At 45.0% G+C, this 20,052-nt stretch overlaps 1 protein-coding gene across 1 annotated transcript; it reads left to right on the forward strand.

Moving 5' to 3' along the window:
* The first annotated feature begins 13,496 nt into the window (after positions 1-13,496).
* Positions 13,497-14,101, forward strand: LOC123441096 (vicilin-like seed storage protein At2g18540). Its single transcript, XM_045117619.1, has one exon. It carries the CDS (start codon positions 13,530-13,532, stop codon positions 13,983-13,985), a length of 456 nt encoding a protein of 151 aa, XP_044973554.1. The 5' UTR covers positions 13,497-13,529; the 3' UTR covers positions 13,986-14,101.
* The last annotated feature ends 5,951 nt before the right edge of the window (positions 14,102-20,052 follow it).

Genomic DNA, 20,052 nt, shown 5'->3' on the forward strand with positions numbered 1-20,052 from the left:
AAGTCACTTGCACGCTCCATTGTTCCTGAGAACGGAGTCTTAGTCATCTTGCCCATGAGGCATGGTTCGCACGTGTCAAGTGAATCAAAGTCAAGTGACTCCAAAAGTCCATCAGCATGGAGTTTCTTCATGCGCTTTACACCAATATGACCTAAGCGGCAGTGCCACAAAAATATGGCGCTATCATTGTTAACTCTAACTCTTTTGGTCTCAATGTTATGTATATGCGTATCATTATCAAAATTCAATATGAACAATCCTCTCACATTCGGTGCATGACCATAAAAGATGTTACTCATAGAAATAGAACAACCATTATTCTCTGACTTAAAAGAGTAACCGTCTCGCAATAAACAAGATCCAGATATAATGTTCATGCTCAACGCAGGCACTAAATAACAATGATTTAAGTTCATCACTAATCCTGACGGTAGCTGAAGTGACACTCTGCCGACGGCGATTGCATCAACCTTGGAACCATTTCCTATGCGCATCGTCACTTCATCTTTCGCCAGCCTTCGTCTATTCCGCAGTTCCTGTTTCGAGTTGCAAATATGAGCAACAGAACCGGTATCGAATACCCAGGCACTACTACGAGAGCCGGTTAAGTACACGTCAATAACATGTATATCAAATATACCTGATTTTTCTTTGCCCGCCTTCTTATCTGCCAGATACTTGGGGCAATTGCGCTTCCAGTGACCCATACCCTTGCAATAGTAACACTCCGTTTCCGGCTTAGGTCCAGCTTTGGGTTTCTTCATCGGATTGGCAACAGGCTTGCCGCTCTTCTTCGAATTGCCCTTCTTGCCTTTGCCGTTTCTCTTGAAACTAGTGGTCTTATTCACCATCAACACTTGATGCTCTTTACGGAGTTCAGACTCTGCGACTTTCAGCATCGCAAACAACTCGCCGGGAGACTTGTTCATCCCTTGCATGTTGTAGTTCAACACAAAGCCTTTATAGCTTGGCGGCAGTGATTGAAGGGTTCTGTCAGTGATAGCTTCCTGCGGGACTTCAATCGCCAGCTCAGCTAGACGGTTTGAGTACCCAGACATTTTGAGCACATGTTCACTGAAAGATGAGTTTTCCTCCATCTTGCAAGCATAGAATTTATCGGAGGTCTCATACCTCTCGATCCGGGCGTTCTTCTGAAAGATAAACTCCAACTCCTGGAACATCTCAAATGCTCCATGACGCTCAAAGCGACGTTGAAGTCCCGGTTCTAAGCCATACAAGACTGCACATTGAACTATTGAGTAGTCCTCCTTACGTGCTAACCAGGCGTTCTTAACATCCTGATCAGCCGTAGCGGGTGGTTCATCTCCTAGCGCAGCACTAAGGACATAATCCTTCTTCCCAGCTTGTAAGATTAGCTTAAGATTACGAGCCCAGTCTACAAAGTTGCTTCCATCATCTTTCAACTTAGCTTTCTCTAGGAACGTATTAAAATTCAGGATGACTGTCGCGTGAGCCATGATCTACAACATAAATATATTCAAAGTGGACTTAGACTATGTTCAAGATAATTAGAGTTTAACTTAATCAAATTATTCGCTAAACTCCCACTCAAAAAGTACATCTCTCTAGTCATTTGAGTGGTTCATGATCCACTTACACTAGCTCAAGTCCGATCATCACGTGAGTTGAGTATAGTTTCAGTGGTAAGCATCTCTATGCTAATCATATCATCTATATGATTCATGATCGACCTTTCGGTCTCACGTGTTCCGAGGCCATGTCTGCACATGCTAGGCTCGTCAAGCTTAACCCGAGTGTTCCGCGTGCGCAACTGTTTTGCACCTGTTGTATGTGAACGTTGAGTCTATCACACCCGATCATCACGTGGTGTCTCGAAACGACGAACTGTAGCAACGGTGCACAGTCGGGGAGAACACAATTTCGTCTTGAAATTTTAGTGAGAGATCACCTCATAATGCTACCGTCGTTCTAAGCAAAATAAGGTGCATAAAAGGATTAACATCACATGCAATTCATAAGTGACATGATATGGCCATCATCACGTGCTTCTTGATCTCCATCACCAAAGCACCGGCACGATCTTCTTGTCACCGGCGCCACACCATGATCTCCATCAACGTGTTTCCATCGGGATTGTCGTGCTACTCATGCTATTACTACTAAAGCTACATCCTAGCAAAATAGTAAACGCATCTGCAAGCACAAACGTTAGTATAAAGACAACCCTATGGCTCCTGCCGGTTGCCGTACCATCGACGTGCAAGTCGATATTTCTATTACAACATGATCATCTCATACATCCAATGTATCACATCACATCATTGGCCATATCACATCACAAGCATACCGTGCAAAAACAAGTTAGACGTCCTCTAATTTTGTTGTTGCATGTTTTACGTGGTGACCATGGGTATCTAGTAGGATCGCATCTTACTTACGCAAACACCACAACAGAGATATATGAGTTGCTATTTAACCTCATCCAAGGACCTCCTCGGTCGAATCCGATTCAACTAAAGTTGGAGAAACCGACACTTGCCAGTCATCTTTGAGCAACGGAGTTACTCGTAACGATGAAACCAGTCTCTCGTAAGCGTACGAGTAATGTCGGTCCAAGCCGCTTCAATCCAACAATACCGCGGAATCAAGAAAAGACTAAGGAGAGCAGCAAAACGCACATCACCGCCCACAAACACTTTTGTGTTCTACTCGAGAAGACATCTACGCATGAACCTAGCTCATGATGCCACTGATGGGGAACGTCGCATGGGAAACAAAAATTTTCCTACGCGCACGAAGACCTATCATGGTGATGTCCATCTACGACAGGGGATGAGTGATCTACGTACCCTTGTAGACCATACAGCAGAAGCGTTAGAGAACGCGGTTGATGTAGTGGAACGTCCTTAGATCCCTCGACCCGCCCCGCGAACAATCCCGCGATCAGTCCCACGATCTAGTACCGAACGGACGACACCTCTGCGTTCAGCACACGTACAGCTCGACGATGATCTCGGCCTTCTTGATCCAGCAAGAGAGACGGAGAGGTAGAAGAGTTCTCCGGCAGCGTGACGGCGCTCCGTAGGTTGGTGATGACCTTGTCTCAGCAGGGCTCCGCCTGAGCTCCGCAGAAACGCGATCTAGAGGAAAAACCGTGGAGGTATGTGGTCGGGCTGCCGTGGAAAAGTCGTCTCAAATCAGCCCTAAAACCTCCGTATATATAGGTGGGAGGGAGGGGACCTTGCCTTGGGGCTCAAGGAGCCCCAAGGGGGTCGGCCGAGTCCAAGGGGGGAGGACTCCCCCCCAAACCGAGTTGGACTTGGTTTGGTGGGAAGGAGTCCCCCTTCCTTCCCACCTCCTCCCTTTTTTTTCTTTTCTCTTTGATTTTCTTTTGCTTGGCGCATAGAGCCCTTTTGGGCTGCCCCACCAGCCCACTAAGGACTGGTGTGACACCCTCAAGGCCTATGGGCTTCCCCGGGGTGGGTTGCCCCCCCCGGTGAACTCCCGGAACCCATTCGTCATTCCCGGTACATTACCGGTAACTCCGAAAACCTTCCAGTAATCAAATGAGGTCATCATATATATCAATCTTCATTTCCGGACCATTCCGGAAACCCTCGTGACGTCCGTGATCTCATCCAGAACTCCGAACAACATTCGGTAACCAACCATATAACTCAAATACGCATAAAACATCGTCGAACCTTAAGTGTGCAGACCCTGCGGGTTCGAGAACTATGTAGACATGACCCGAGGGACTCCTCGGTCAATATCCAATAGCGGGACCTGGATGCCCATATTGGATCCTACATATTCTACGAAGATCTTATCGTTTGAACCTAAGTGCCAAGGATTCATATAATCCCGTATGTCATTCCCTTTGTCCTTCAGTATGTTACTTGCCCGAGATTCGATCGTCAGTATCTGCATACCTATTTCAATCTCGTTTACCGGCAAGTCTCTTTACTCGTTCCGTAATACAAGATCCCGCAACTTACACTAAGTTACATTGCTTGCAAGGCTTGTGTGTGATGTTGTATTACCGAGTGGGCCCCGAGATACCTCTCCGTTCACACGGAGTGACAAATCCCAGTCTTGATCCATATTAACTCAACTAACACCTTCGGAGATACCTGTAGAGCATCTTTATAGTCACCCAGTTACGTTGCGATGTTTGATACACACAAAGCATTCCTCCGGTGTCAGTGAGTTATATGATCTCATGGTCATAGGAATAAATACTTGACACGCAGAAAAAAGTAGCAACAAAATGACACGATCAACATGCTACGTCTATTAGTTTGGGTCTAGTCCATCACGTGACTCTCCTAATGACGTGATCCAGTTATCAAGCAACAACACCTTGTTCATAATCAGAAAACACTGACTATCTTTGATCAACTGGCTAGCCAACTAGAGGCTTGCTAGGGACGGTGTTTTGTCTATGTATCCACACATGTAAATGAGTCTTCATTCAATACAATTATAGCATGGATAATAAACGATTATCTTGATACAGGAATTATAATAATAACTATATCTATTATTGCCTCTAGGGCATAATTCCAACAGCTACAACATAATTTGCAAAGACATTTTGACTACGTTCATGATAATGATTTCAATTAACATATTACTTAAGAACTCCCACTCAAATTGCCATCCCACTAGTCATTCGAGTGTCACATGAGCCAAATTCACTAACTCAAGTCCGATGATCACGTGAGTTGAGTTTAGCTTCAATTGTGAACATCTCCATGTTGATCATATCCACTATATTACTCATGCTCGACCTTTGGGTCTCTTGTGTTCCGAGGTCATGTCTGTACATGCTAGGCTCGTCAAGTTTAACCCGAGTGTTTCGCGTGTGCAACTATTTTGCACATGCTGTATACTTGTATGTGAACGTTGAGTCTATCACACCCGATCATCACGTAGTGTCTCGAAACGAAAAACTATCGCAACGGTGCACAGTTGGGGAGAACACAATTTCATCTTGAATTTTTAGTGAGGGATCATCTTATAATGCTACCGCCGTCCTCAGCAAAATGAGGTGCATAAAAGAATTAACATCAAAATGCAAATCATAAGTGACATGATATGTCCATGAACTTGTGCTTCTTGATCTCCATCACCAAAGCACCAGCATGATCTCCATCGACACCGGCGCCGCACCATGATCTCAATCATCATGCTGCCATCGAGGTTGTCGCGCTATCTATGTTGTTACTACTAAAGCTACTGCCTAGAGATATAGTAAGAGCAACTGCAAGTGCAAAATAAATTTGAAGACAACCCTATGGTTCCTGCCGGTTGCCGTAGCATCGACATGCAAGTCGATATTTAACTATTACAACATGATCATCTCATACACCCAATATATCATATCATGTCTTTGGCCATATCATATCACATGCATGCCCTGCAAAAACAAGCTAGACGTCCTCTAATTTATTGTTGCAAATTTTACGTGGCTGCTATGGGTATCTAGTATGATTGCATCTTACTTACGCAAAGCCAAAACGGTGATATGCAAATTACTATTTAACCTTCTCCAAGGACCGCCTCGGTCAAATACGATTCAACTAAAGTTGAAGAAACAGACACCCGCCAATCATCTTTATGCAACAAGTTGCATGTTAGTCGATGAAACTGGTCTCTCGTAAGCGTATGAGTAATGTTGGTCCAAGCCACTTCAATTCAACAATACCGCCGAATCAAGAAAAGACTAAGGAGGGAAGCAAATTTAACATCAATGCCCACAAACTCGTTTGTGTTCTACTTGAGATATCATCTACGCATGAACCTAGCTGAAGAGAGGGAGCACATGGCAATTAGCTCTCCTCTCTAAATCCTCTAGTATATATAGGCGGGGCGGGGGGGGGGGGGGGGGGGAGGGGAGGAAGAAGCCTCAAACCCTCAAGGTTTGGTCGAAATTGGGAGGTGGAGGGGTCCTACTCCAATCCTACTAGGAGTAGGATTCCTCCTCTCCACTTGGAAACCCTTTCCACCTCTTCCACCTTTGGGTTTTCCCATACCTAGCCGCATGGGCCTTAGTGGGCGGTTCGGCCAGCCCACTAGGGTCTGGTTTGACTCCTCTCACAACCCATGAGGTCCTTTGGGTCGAGACACCCCCCCGATGGCCCCCGGTACCCTCCCAGCACTCCCCGTACAGTACCGAAATACCTGAATCTTTTCCGGTGACCAAAACAGGACTTCCTATATATTCCGGAGCTCCTCGTGACGTCCAGGATCTCATCTGGGACTCCGAACAACTTTCGGTTACCAACACACATAACTCAATAATATCGAAACGTCACTAAACCTGAAGTGTGCAGACCGTGCGGGTTCGAGAACTATGTAGACATGACCTCAGACATTCTCCGGTCAATAACCAATAGTGGGACCTGGATGCCCATATTGGTTCCTACATATTCTACGAAGATCTTTATCGGTTGAACCTCTATTTCAAGGATTCAGTTAATCCCGTCTGCTATTCCCTTTGTCCATCGGTATGTTACTTGCCCGAGATTCGATCGTTGGTATCTCTATACCTAGTTCAATCTCGTTACCGACAGGTCTATTTACTCGTTCCGTAATACAAGATCCCATAACCAACTCCTTAGTCATATTGCTTGCAAGGCTTGTTGTGATGTTGTATTATCGAGCGGGCCCTGAGATACCTCTCCGTCACACGGAGTGACAAATCCCAGTCCTGATTCACGCCAACCCAACAGACACCTTCAGAGATACCTGTAGAGCACCTTTATAGTCACCCAATTACATTGCAACGTTTGATACACACAAGGTATTCCTCCTATGTCCGAGAGTTGCATGATCTCATGGTCATAGGAACAAATACTTTGACATGCAAAAAACAGTAGCAATAAACTGACACGATCATATGCCATGTTCATCGTTTGGGTCTTGTCCATCACACCATTCTCCTAATGATGTGATCCCATTATCAAATGACAACCCTTGTCTATGGCCATGAAACCTTGACCATCTTTGATCAACGAGCTAGCCAACTAGAGGCTTACTAGGGACAGTGTGTTGTCTATGTACCCACACATGTATTTGAGTTTCCAATCAATACAATTCTAGCATGGATACTAAACGATTATCATGAACAAGGAAATATAATAATAACCAATTTATTATTGCCTCTACGACATATTTCGAACAATCTTCAGTTTCGTCAGTCCAAGCAATCGTCAGTTTCGTCAGTCCTGTGTTAGTTCAGTAAGTTAGACTGTCACTTTAGTCAGCACTATGTCAGACTGTCAGTTTGATCAGCACTATGTTAGTCCTATGTTGGTCAGCACTATGTTAGTTCACTACCTATGTCAGACTATCTATGCCACCACTATGTTATCAGTTCACTAAGTTCAGTAAGCTAGATATTGATAACACTGACTATCTATGCTATCATTTCCAAGTATGTAACTACTGCCAGTTAGCTAGATATATATGCAGATATTGGCTACACATAATATAGGAAAGTAAAACAGCCTCATCATAGATAAAACCTTCTTACTTACTTAACTTAGTATAGTTGGTCTTAACATAAAAGTCATTACATCATAGGTAAAACCTTCTTACTTACTTAACTTAGCATAGTAGGTCTTAACATAAAAGTCATTACATCATAGATAAAACCACCTAGTTCTTAAACCATAATAGTAGCTCGCTCATACCAAACATGCAGGACTTAACCAACACAGCAAGCACTTTACTCATCCATTATTGCCTTCATCCTCTATAGCTTATCTTTGCTGCCATGCCTAGCCTGAGCAGATCAGCAATCAGATACTCCAACTTCTTCCTCTCTTGCTTAAGTAGTTCCATGTCCCCTGCACTTCCTTCATGGCCTTCCTCATGTTCACAATGATATCTGCTTGGTTTTGAAGAATGCACCTTTGTTCCTTGGCAAGATTCAGCTTTTCCATACTTATCTCAATCTTTTCCTGATCCTCAAGTTGTTTCTTCTTTTTATTTAGTCAAAATGCTTGGATACATCTTCCACCAACAGGCTGTAGCTGTTTGACAGGAAGTCAATTTCCTTCTTTCGCTTGCCTACCTTTTTCTCATGAGCTTGTTTGTCCTTCACCCTACCAAAGTTCTGCTCATGGTACATGTCCCAAATCCTTTCTAGGCACCTTTGTAGAATCTCTGGTCAAGGACCATCCACCCACTCCACCACCCCACAGTTGACACCTTCATCCTAGAGAAGCAATTCTTTAAAATTAAGCACCTTACTAACAAACTTAGTACAGATAACCGAAGTCATAAACTCAATTCAGTTAAGTCAAACCCTTGTTTAGATCAATGCTCTCTGAATTCGGCTAACAGAATCTATAATTTTTTAAAACTAAGCACACATCACCTTATTTAGCAACAAAGATAAATTCAGTTAACAGTTATATTCAGTTAACAAATATATTTAGTTGACAACTAATATATTCAGTTATATTTAGTTAACTTAATACCTGCTGCACCACACATCTCCACCAGCAAAACACATCACACACCACACATCTCCACCAGTAAAACAAGTAAGCGTTCAAGATTTAATACCTGCTGCACATGACAACCGAGGAACCGCCTCCCAGTCAAAGCACCTTCGAAAGCTACCATCTTCTTCGGCCTCAGATGATGCATCATGCACGTCGGTTCAGATTCAGTGATGGAACCACAGAAAGATGGATCCACCACACTGTCGGGGGTTTCCTGCAAAAAAACTTGGAATCAAACCAAAAGAAACTTGAAATCTCGAATTTGGATGACCTAACCCTAACCCTAACTTTGTTCCACCATTATGTACTTGCAAAGAGCTCAGGATCCATTGAAACCATGCAGATGTCCTCGTCCGGGCTCTCCTCGTCATTCCAGGATGGCATCCTCAAGTTCTGCCGGCAGCAATGCCGGCGGCGACGACGACGATATGCTCAAAGGACGAGTGAGAGGGAGAGGGAGAGGATGAGGATAAGTGAGCGAGCGAGAAGGGAAAGAGTGATTGAGCTCGCTCTCACTATGGGTCCACTTATTAGACAATCGACGGCCGCTTCCGAGCGCACACGTGCCGTTAACGCGCGGCCGTCCACCGTTGGCCACGATGGCGCGTGAACTATGGGCACGGCCTGGCAGAAACGGAATTAAACGCGGCGAGCGGGCGGTTCCACGACTTGGTAGTTTTTTCTCATGGATTAGGAAAAAAGTGGTAATTTTGTGCACAAAATCGTAAAGTGATAGTTTCTGGGCACGTTTTCATAAAATGTGGTAGTTTTTGGTCAAATACTCTGGTTATTGGGAAGATCGACGAGCTCCCATGCATTGTCATCATTGGTCGACCCCAACATCTCCTCCATAGCGTGATGCCAACACTCCTTTGTATTTGCGTTCACAAGTTTCGTCGGTTCCTCGGCTCATAGACACTGCCGCATACTCCGTTTCAACTTTACCAGGTCAAGCGTTCGAAGAATATTTTCCAAATATGGGTGTAACACTGGTCTGAGATGCATAGGTGTAGATGGCGGTGTCCTTTCCTCCTGTACTGTCAGAGGCGACGTTGCTTGCGCGGCTCTTTGTACATTCAGGAACGGTGCCTCGTAGTTTGCTTCGCTCGCTACTTTTGGCGAAGCTTCGATTGTGCGCTTCTGGGACAACTGCATGGTTCTTGGGGCAAAATTGACAAAAATGACCCCTGGGGGAAAGAACTCACAGAGTGACCCCTCGGGGAAAATATGTCACCCGACTTACCCTTTTGTGTGGCGCCCGACACCTAGGCGCCACACTACACTGTGTGACGCCTAGCTGTTCGGCGCCACACCCCCCCGACCACCTGGCAGAGAGGGCCCACCCCCCAGGCCGTGTGACGCCTAAGCCTCAGGCGTCACACATTGTAATGTGTGGCGCCGAACGCTTAGGCGCCACACATTGACTTAAACAGGCACGGGCCAGGCCCCCTCCCCACCCCCTCCCCACCCCCTCCTCATTCCCCTCCCCGAGCCCCCTCTCCCAGCCACGGGCCCTCTTCAAATCCTTCTCCAAATCACCAAATCTGAAGGTTTGGAGCGGACATTTGTTGTCCAATCACTCCCCTAAGGTAATCCCCACCTCTCCCCTCATTCTCATCCAAATAAAAATATCTTGTGGTCTTTTTTTTGCAAATTTGAGGAAACCCTAGTTTTTCATGAAATGTGGGATGTATATGATATTGTTGTATTTGTTTGTATGTTATGATAAGGGGTATGATGGTGTTATGATTAGGGTTGTTTGGATGTTTGCATTATGGTTGTTTTAGGGTTAGGCTATGGTTAGGCTAGGGTTAGGGATGTTTGGTTGTGTCAGTTTTATGATGGTGTTAGGGTTATGGATGTTTGGAAGTTAGTAAGTAGATATTGTAGTTGTATGATTGCTTATAAAAAAAGTTCTATGTTTTGTTGTTTAGGGATGGGAACACCATGTGTTTATGTTGATCACGTGGACAAGGATGCCTTTTTAAAAGGCAATATTGATCCGGACCCGGATGAGCTTGATATGGTGTTCGATTTGTGTCCTAGCTATGGTGAATTGTTGGAACAAGTCCGAAAGAATTTGAATTGGATGGACCCTAGTGATTTAGTTGAGTTTGATGGTAGGCATAATGTGGGATTTGGAATGCACATTCGTTGGAAGACCATGCGTGTCAACTCCGAGCAACGTTGGCTTGCATACAAGGATACGGTGGCCGAATCACTAGACAAGGCTCTAGAGTTATTTGCCATCAAAACAAATGTTCCTAACTTGTAGGATTTGAACCGGGTTGCCTCTTCGATTGTTGAAGCTATTCCTGCACCCATCAACGAAGAGGCCAACATTGAACCTCTTTCTTGTGTTGATGAGGCCAACGAAGAGGTCAACATTGAATATGAACCATTGGTAGAGGCTAATGATGAGCACGATGATGATGAGAATGATGGTAATGTTCTTCATGACAACAATCTTGGTGATTTGGACAAATATAATTTGCAAGAGACAATGGACCATTCTATTCCGTACGCACGTGGCTATGCCTCTGAGTCTGACGATGAGGGTCCCGATGAAGAAGTTGATGAGGAAGGGTTCACGGCAAAGGAGGTTGAAGCTTTCACGAAGGTATTAAAGCGTGATCACCGGACACCATTGTTCGAGGATCTTAGCCTTGCGGATGAAGCCGTGGTTGACGGAGGCGAAGGCATATTGTTTGGAGTTAGGCCACCTTCTCATCGGGACACACATGGGAAGAATATTATTTTGCCGGGGTCAAAGTTCGAAACATTCTTTGAACTGAAGATGTGGTTGGATGAATATTCTGTTACGCATTATAGGCCACACAAAGTTGTTCATTCAAACATGAAGCCGCGTTACACGGTTGCATGTGAGGATAGAGGGTGTCCTTGGATTGTCCGTGCAAGACCATGGAAAGGAGGGTCAGGATGGAACATTGTCAGTTGTATGCCTCACATGTGTCGAGGCAAGAGGGTTGATGGTGCCCTTTCGTCGCAAAGCCATAGACAACTCACCTTCGAGTTCATCGCTTATAGGCTTTCCAACTCCATCTCCTCTCTTCCTACAATGAGCATAAAAAGCGTACAAGACCTTGTGAAAGCCCTCTGTCACTACAAGGTGAAATATGGTAAGGCATGGAAAGCAAAGCAAGCCACATTCAAGATGTTGTATGGTGATTGGGAGCAAGCATACAACCGCATACCTAGGTTGTTGGGAGCTATTGCCCACACTAACCCGGGCATGGTTCATGTGGTCGAGCCGTATGGGGAGAAAACAAGGATTCTCAATGGAAATAGGGTCCGCGTATTTGGCCGTGCATTTTGGGCATTTGAGCAATGTGTGAGGGCTTTTCAGCATTGTCGTCCTGTCATCTCCATGATGGCACGTTCTTGACCGGACAATTCAAGGGCACATTGTTGGTTGCAATAGCAAGTGATGCCAATAACCGGTTGATGCCTTTGGCTTTTGCTTTGGTTGAGGCAGAGAACAATGTTAACTGGGAATGGTTCTTGCATATTTTAAGAACCAAAGTATTACCGTTTGAGAGGGAAATAAGTGTCATATCGGATCGCCATCAAGGCATACTTAACGCGGCTGACATTGTCATTCCCGGCCATGCTCCTTTGCATCATCGATGGTGCATGAGGCATTTCTGTGCAAACTTCTACTGGGCATCTGGTAGCAAGGAGTTGGCGGATGATCTTCAAGATTGTTGTCAAGCATTTTCGGACAAACGATTTGCAAGATTGTACAATGCTTTGCTTGTAAACAAAAAACTTGATGCAGGTGGGCTTGAGTTTCTGAATAGGCACATTGAACTTCGGGCCAAGTGGGCACGAGCTTATGATGAAGATGGCCGAAGATATGGTCAAATGACAAGTAACATGGAAGAATGCTTCAACCGGGTGTTGAAGGGTGTCCGTGCGTTGCCAGTGACGGCAATAGTTCAATACACATTCGACAAGTTGAGAGCATACTTTCTAAAGTACTCGCAAGAAACAGATGATCAGATTGCGGGAGAGAACAAGAAAAAGTACAAGTACCAGTTTCCTCCAAAGGTTGACAAATGGATGGTATTTCAATCACGGAAGGCTGACTCCCAAACGGCTACCCTGTACAACAACGAGGATTGGACATACCAAGTGAATGAGCCTGGAGGAACGACAAACGATGGCCAGCAACACGGAAACAAGGCGTTCAAGGTATCTTTATCCTTGTGTGATTACTCTTGTGGGAGGCCAAGGTTTCTTCATCTCGCATGCTCGCATTTGTACACGACAGCTCACAGTAGGAATGTGGACGTCAACCATCCACTAACTGTGAGGGAGTCCGAGTTCTCGATCATGACCACGAAGCATACATGGGCTCCTAGATTTGAACCATACTTTGACCAATCACAATGGCCGGAGTATCATGGAGTACAACTATGGGCCGACCCAGAGTGGAAGGTTGTGAAACTGGGAAGACGAAAGACAAAGCGTTTTAGAGGAGACATGGATGGATGGGGCCATGGTGGCGGCAGAGAAATGGGTAACAACCAATTCCAAGAGCCTACTGAGAGATCACATTGTGGAGAGTGCGGTGTAACAGGGCACAACACAAGAAGGTGTACGAGGCGAAAGAAGAAGTCTAAAAACAATGATTCTAGGTCAAGCCAACCAAGTCCTAGCCAACAAGGGACGGGTCAAGGAAGCACGAGCCAACAAGGGACGGGTCAAGCAAGCACAACCCAACAAGTTCCTACTCAACATGTTCCTAGCCGACTTGGGCTTACTAGAGGACGTGGTGCTAGAGGCAGGGGTGGTGCTAGAGGCAGGGGTGGGATAGGTCGTGGTGGTGCTAGAGGCAGTGGTGGGATAGGTGGTGGTGGTGCTAGAGGCAGTGGTGGGATAGGTGGTGGACTTACTAGGATTGGTATGCGTGGATAACTACGAGGACCATTTCCGTATGTCACATATTTGACTTATCTTTATCATGTTGTTTTTCATGCTCCTTTGTGTGTTATTTTACTAACTATGAGCTTTGATGCCTGTTTTGTAGGTATGGCCGCTTCTCAACCCAACAAGCCAAAAGAGGAGTGGGGGGAGGAGAAGGATGTAGCCAGTGAGGAGCAGCGGTTGATGGAGAGGGCTGCAAAGAAGTTGAGAGAGGAGGATGTAGCCGAAGCGCGAAAGAAGAAGGATGAGGAGCATAAGGCAAGGATGGATGAGGAGTGGCAAATGGAACTTCAGCGCATGAGATATGAGGCTAGGATAAAGGAGAATGACAGGAAGACGCTAGAGAAACGTAAAAAAGAATATAAAGCTAACTTTAAGAAGATGATGGCAGAGGACGCAGCAAAGAGAGAGCGGGAGCATCAACGCTTCACGGAGAGGGTTAAGGAAGAGGCTTCAAAAATGCGCAAAAGGGAAGAGGAAGAGGAAGAAGAGAGGAAGAAGAAGAAGGGAAAGGGGCCTTGCTCGACCCAATAGAGCCGGATGCTTCTATTCTCATGCGCGCTTTCATCTTCGAACCCTATGTGTTGTTGAACCCTATTTGTTGTTGAACCTTGTTCGCTTGCGCGCTTTCTTACTATGAAACTCCACTATGTATGCACTTTTGGATGTATGTTCTTTAAGAACCCTATGTATGTTTGAACTCCACCCTCTTTGTGTTGTATATTTGAACTCCTCAAGCACTATTTGTGATGTATATTTGAACTCCTCTCAAGCACTATGTGCTGCAGTTTTCAGCATGCCAGAATGTGTGGCGCCTAAGCCTTGGGCGTTGCACATGTGTGGCGCCTAAGGCTTAGCGCCATACATGTGGGGGCGGTGGCGTCCGCGGCGGCGAGGAGGACGATGGCGAGGAGGACGATGGCGACGGTTTTCATTATCATAATAGTTTGGATAGTCAAAATTATTAATTATGAAAATAGAAAATAGTTTTGCATTATTTATTCAATTTTAAACACTTTTCATTATCATAGTTTTGTCAAATTCTCAAATATGCGAAAAGAATTTTTAATAAACATAGTTTTTAATTGAAAATAACAAAATAGATAATAGTTTGGATAGTAAAAATTATTAATTATGAAAATAGAAAATAGTTTCGCATTATTTATTCAATTTCTAACACTTTTCATTTTCATAGTTTTGTCAAATTCTCAAATATTTAAAAAGAATTTTTAATAAACATAGCTTTTAATTGAAAATAACAAAATAGATAATAGTTTGGATAGTCAAAATTATTAATTATGGAAATAGAAAATAGTTTTGCATTATTTATTTAATTTCAAACACTTTTCATTATCATAGTTTTGTCAAATTCTCAAATATGCAAAAAGAATTTTTAATAAACATAGTTTTTAATTGAAAATAACAAAATAGATAATAGTTTGGATTGTCAAAATAGATAATAGTTTGGATAGACAAAATAGATAATAGTCTGGTCTGCCCGAAAAGAGGCCTTTAGTCCCGGGTCGTGGCTCCACCCGGGACTAAAGGGGGTCTTTAGTCCCGGATCGAGCCCCGAACCGGGACTAAAGATCCACCTATATAAGCGGGAGTTAGAAAATTTCCAACCCAAATCGCATTTCCTTCTCTCCTTCTTCCTCGTTCTCCTGCCCGGCGCGGCACAACGACGAACTCGACGACGCCGTCAGGCTACCCGCCGTCCTGCTTGCCGCCGCCTGCCGTCCTCCTCACCGTCGCCATCGTCCTCCTCGCCGCCGCCGTCCTCCTCGCCGCACGCCGCCCTCCTCGCCGCGCGCCGCCGTCCTCCTCGCCGCACGCCGTCGACACCTCCGGCCGGTAAGCTCCCCGCCCCCTCCTCCCCAACACTCCGGCCAGTAGAAGAAAAGAAGAAAAAGGAGAAGAAAAGAAGAAAAAGGAGAAGAAAGGAAGAAAAAAGAGAAGAAAGGAAGAAAAAGGAGAAGAAAGGAAGAAAAAGGGAAGGAGAAGAAAAGAAGAAAAAGGAGAAGAAAAGAAGAAAAAGGGAAGAAAGGAAGAAAAATGAGAAGAAAGGAAGAAAAAGGAGAAGAAAGGAAGAAAAAGGGAAGAAAGAAAGAAAACGATTTTTTTTGTCATTTAATTCCTATTGTTATTAGGTTTGTGCTAGATTATTAGGGTTAGTAATATTTAGAATTAGAGAAAAGGAAAATAAGAAGAGGAGGAGAAGAAAAGAAGAAAAAGGAGAATAAGAAGAGGAGGAGAGGAGAAGAAGAGGAAAAATAGAAGAAGAGGAGAAGTAGAAGAAGAGAAAAAATTAGAAGAGGAGGAGAGGAGAAGTAGAAGAAGAGAAGATGAGAAGTAGTAGAAGAAGAGGAGAAGTAGAAGTAGAAGAGGAAGTAGAAGAAGAGGAGAAATAGAAGAAGAGGAAAAATTAGTTTAGGGTTACAAGAAGAAGAAATATATTTTTTGTCATTTAATTTTGCTATTGTATAGTGTATATGCTTAAGTGTTAATAGTGTTTCTTAGATTATTGCTTAATTTTGCTATAGTATATGCTTAAGTGTTAATAGTTTAATTTCGCTATTGTATACGCTTAAGTGTTAATAGTTTATTTTTAGCAAGAAAATTAATAGAACTAGTTTATTTTTTAGTTCATTTTACGATGCCTATCCCGCATCCTCGTCGTCGACTCGGCGGAGGACACCTGCTTGATCAGAGGGGCCCTGTCCGGGACTGGGCTCCGCCCGGCTGGTATTGGGAGGTGCTACCTTCCGGGGGGCGTAGGTTGGTGAGGAGCCAGCCCGTCGTTGACCCGATCCTTGTTTGGTGGCGGTCGCGTGGGCCAGTGAAGTTGCCGAGGCTTCCGGACACCGCGGAGGTGGTACGCCACCGTGTCAGCGAGGAGGATGAGCACGTCCATCGCTACATGGTTGCGTTGGAGGGCAGGTTCGAGCATACCTGGCAGGTTCTTTGGAGATCTCACTGGAGCTATGATCCTGTGATGGTTCCTTCTCTTTGGGTGTCCACCGCCCGCGCCGATACCCGTCGGGCGCTACGGTTCTAGATGTATCAGTGATGCTATATGTATGATAGTATTCGAGGAGTATTAGTGATAATATTCGACGATGTACGGACAAAAGAGATGATGTATTTGCTTATAATTGAATGCATGCTAATTTGAATACTACTCTATTTTACGATTTGGTTTTTCTTATTGAATGCTCAAATTGAAAAAGTACTCCTACTTTGAATACTATGCAGAAATCTAGGAGTCCCGGGTGGAGCCACGACCCGGACTAAAGTTGTTTTGGAACGGAGTTCCTGATAGAATAATTCTTTTTTGGTACAAAGGTTAAGAGAATCCATTTTTTGCAGAACTATGGATCCACATATCAGGAACCTTGAGGAGGAAGAACTTCTCGAAGATATAATCAAAGACGGCCCCAACGTTGAACCAGCTGAATCTCCGTCGTCATATCTAAACCCCTCCGGATATGGAATGGAGGTCGACCGACACGAAGATGAAGCCGATGGGGCAGGAGATAGGTCCAATGACGGAGAAGGTGATAGCTCCACTAATGGAGAAGCCGGTGAAGAAATAATAAAGTCCGGCGAGGTATACATATGAAGTTCAACAATCACTTGTAATATGTGAAAAATATACATTCATTTGACTAATGTTTCTCCCTCTTAGGCCTCCACATCGAGCAAAGCTACGAAACGAGGCCCGACTAGAAAGTTGGATGCACGGACGCATTACACCTTTGAGGTGATATTGCCTACGGGCGAACCCAAGCTTCCTAAGAATGCTGCTGACACATTCAAGAAGCAATGCGGAGTTCTCGTTAGGGATCACGTCCCGATCAGCGTTCGGGAGTGGAACAAGCGCAAAGGGGCAGCCGATAGTGACTATGTCGCCGAAAGGTACAAAGATAATCTTTGGAATGATCTCATGTCACATTTCAACCTGCCAGAATGTGAGAATGAAGACGGCGCAGACAAACTGAGGGCCAAAGTCAAGCAGTGGACTCTAAAGAAGATGGCCGAACTGTTCCGTAGCTGGAAGAAGAAGCTATGGAAAAACTATCTGAAGACAAAGAAAGTGCCAGTATTCGAGGGGTATCTAGCCAAGCAGGCGAATCACCGGAAGGCATTTCAAGAGTACAAGGAGTCAGAAGATGCCCATGCATTATCAGAAAAGAACAAGATAAATGCCGACAAGAAGAAATATCACCACAAGCTGGGGCCAGGGGGCTATGAGACTGCCATCCCAAAGTGGGATAAGAAAGAGCAAGATCTGCTAGATAAAGGCATCGTACCTGAACCACTCCGTGATGAGTGGGAATTGAGAGCAAGAAATTGGTTCCTTGCGCATGGTGGTTCGTACGACGAAGAAACGGGGGACCTCATCTGCAGTGATAGTCTTAGGATACCCAGGGAGAATTGGAAAAGGATAGTGAAAGAAATTAAGGAGGGAAAAAGAAAGTTCACTGTAGATAGAGAGAAAGATTAGCTCACACTGGTCCTCGGCAATGACGAACATGGAGGACGAACGCGAGGCTTCGGTCCTTCTTACCCGTGGTGGCTTGGGTTTGCCAGAGACCCAGACACTTACAGAAGCTGAGAGAGAGCAAAGAAGCGGCAGCATGATGAGGAGAATGACAAGTTCAACCAGTTGCTTGCCAGGATTAACGAGCAACAGAAGCAGATTGATGAGCTTAGAGGAGTACCGCGCCAGAAAGATCCTGCACTTGATATTACCGGCGCCCCATCTAAGCAGAAAAGCAGCGTGGCTGAATCTGAGGCCCCGCCCGACGATGCACGAAGAATGATAGAGGGCGGTCCCGGATACCCCGTGGATGGAATCAAGGAGTCAACTTCATGTGAACTCCATCAGAAATTCAAGAACATATCCATGAAGGTGGCCGTCGGACAAGCTTTACCTTCTGGCCCTGAAGCACGCTGGCATGGCCGTGAGATTCCAGCTGGCTTTGCGAAAGTCGGGATGGATGAAATCATGACGGGGTTTCATGATATGGAGCTCGACATAGCTGGACCCGAAGATGAGAGGACACTCGGAGAAGTACTGGATGGAGTCATCCTATGGGACAAGAACTACATCAAGCTTCCAGGCTCGGCCCCAAGGACAACACCGCCTCCTTGTCGTCGCAGGTCACCTACACCTCCATTACCTCCAAGCCCTCCACATGACGTCGGCCAGCACAACACGAGTCCATCTCGATCACCGCCGCCGGATTGGGTCGTCCGTCTCCGCCGCCGCCCGCTCCGGATACTAAGCGGGAGCGTGCCACCAAGAACGCTCCGCCGACGATTTCTAAGCGACGGATCCCCCCAAAGTGCAAACGGTCGCCCCTCCCAAAGGTACCTCATGCTAATCTTCCTATCAGACCTTATGATCGTACCCCCGAGGAAAACGCCAGGATAGCAAAGGAACATCATGATGCGCAGATGAAAAAGAAGGAACCCGAGCCCCGCCCGTAATACACCGAGAAGCAATTAGCATTTGCAAAATACTTCACGACCCTTCCATCACAGTTTGACTTACACCATAAGCCTGATGACTATACATGCACATTGCAGAAGCAAGTGAAAAAGAGCAGATCACGTGCAAGTGCAAGTGGGAGCAAATCAAGTTCAACTACAAGCAAGAAAAAAATCAGACGTTCCTCAGCTTGGACAACATGCCAAATTGTCGATCCCACCCCTCAAGGTGTTAACCAAGAATGTTCCCCCTCCGGTGCAGGGGCAAGATTTTGAATTAGCAAAGAAGTGGTCGGCTGAATGGGGTGTCTCGGTTGAAGATGTTCTGGCTTCCCAAGACGACAGGTTACCCAAGGCTGTGGTAGCCCCTAAGCCACAGTTTGTCATGGGAGAGCCTTTGGTCAGCAAGGATGATCTCCCAACAAATATGCGTTACTTGCATACATGGTACTTAAGTGAATCAAAGAATGGGAGAACGATGATCGTGGTGAGTGTCCCACGGGAGTACTACAGCCGCCCCGAAGAAATCCATATCGACTTGGATGAACTCTTCCAGATGTACAATGGCGACGCCCTCGACAAATCGCTTATGAGTTGCTATTGTGTGTAAGTTTTTCAATTCATTGTCTACATATAACTTGTTTAGTTATTTCATTTCATTGTCTATATATAACTTGTACTCTATTAAGCAGAATGAAGATTCTGGATTGTAAAAGTAAGAACATACTAAATATTGGGTTTATTGACCCAGATAAAATACATATAGCGACGCTAACTGATAAACCCAAGGAGACGGAGGAAAACCTTCTAAGGTTCCTAACAGATCAAATTTTCTGTGACCACATACTGTTTCCATACAACTTCAGGTGAGGGTCTTTACTCTGTTGTGTCCATTCACTTATAAGTGTAACTGATAAGTTACTGACACACACACACACATATATATATATATATACACATGTGCAGCTTTCATTGGATTCTGTTGGACATTCAACTTGATAAGGGAAGAGTTGATGCCTTCGATCCATTATCGAGACCCTTGGAACAGTTCCAAAGCCTGCAGGACATGCTCCAAGGGTAATTTCAATCATTCTTGCGCTCTATC

The sequence above is a fragment of the Hordeum vulgare genome, chromosome 3H, assembly GCF_904849725.1.
Source record: "Hordeum vulgare subsp. vulgare chromosome 3H, MorexV3_pseudomolecules_assembly, whole genome shotgun sequence".
Taxonomy (NCBI): domain Eukaryota; kingdom Viridiplantae; phylum Streptophyta; class Magnoliopsida; order Poales; family Poaceae; genus Hordeum; species Hordeum vulgare.

Coding starts and splice junctions, on each gene's coding strand:
- LOC123441096 (XM_045117619.1), top strand. CDS start 13,530: ATGAGCTTTGATGCCTGTTTTGTAGGTATGGCCGCTTCTCAACCCAAC.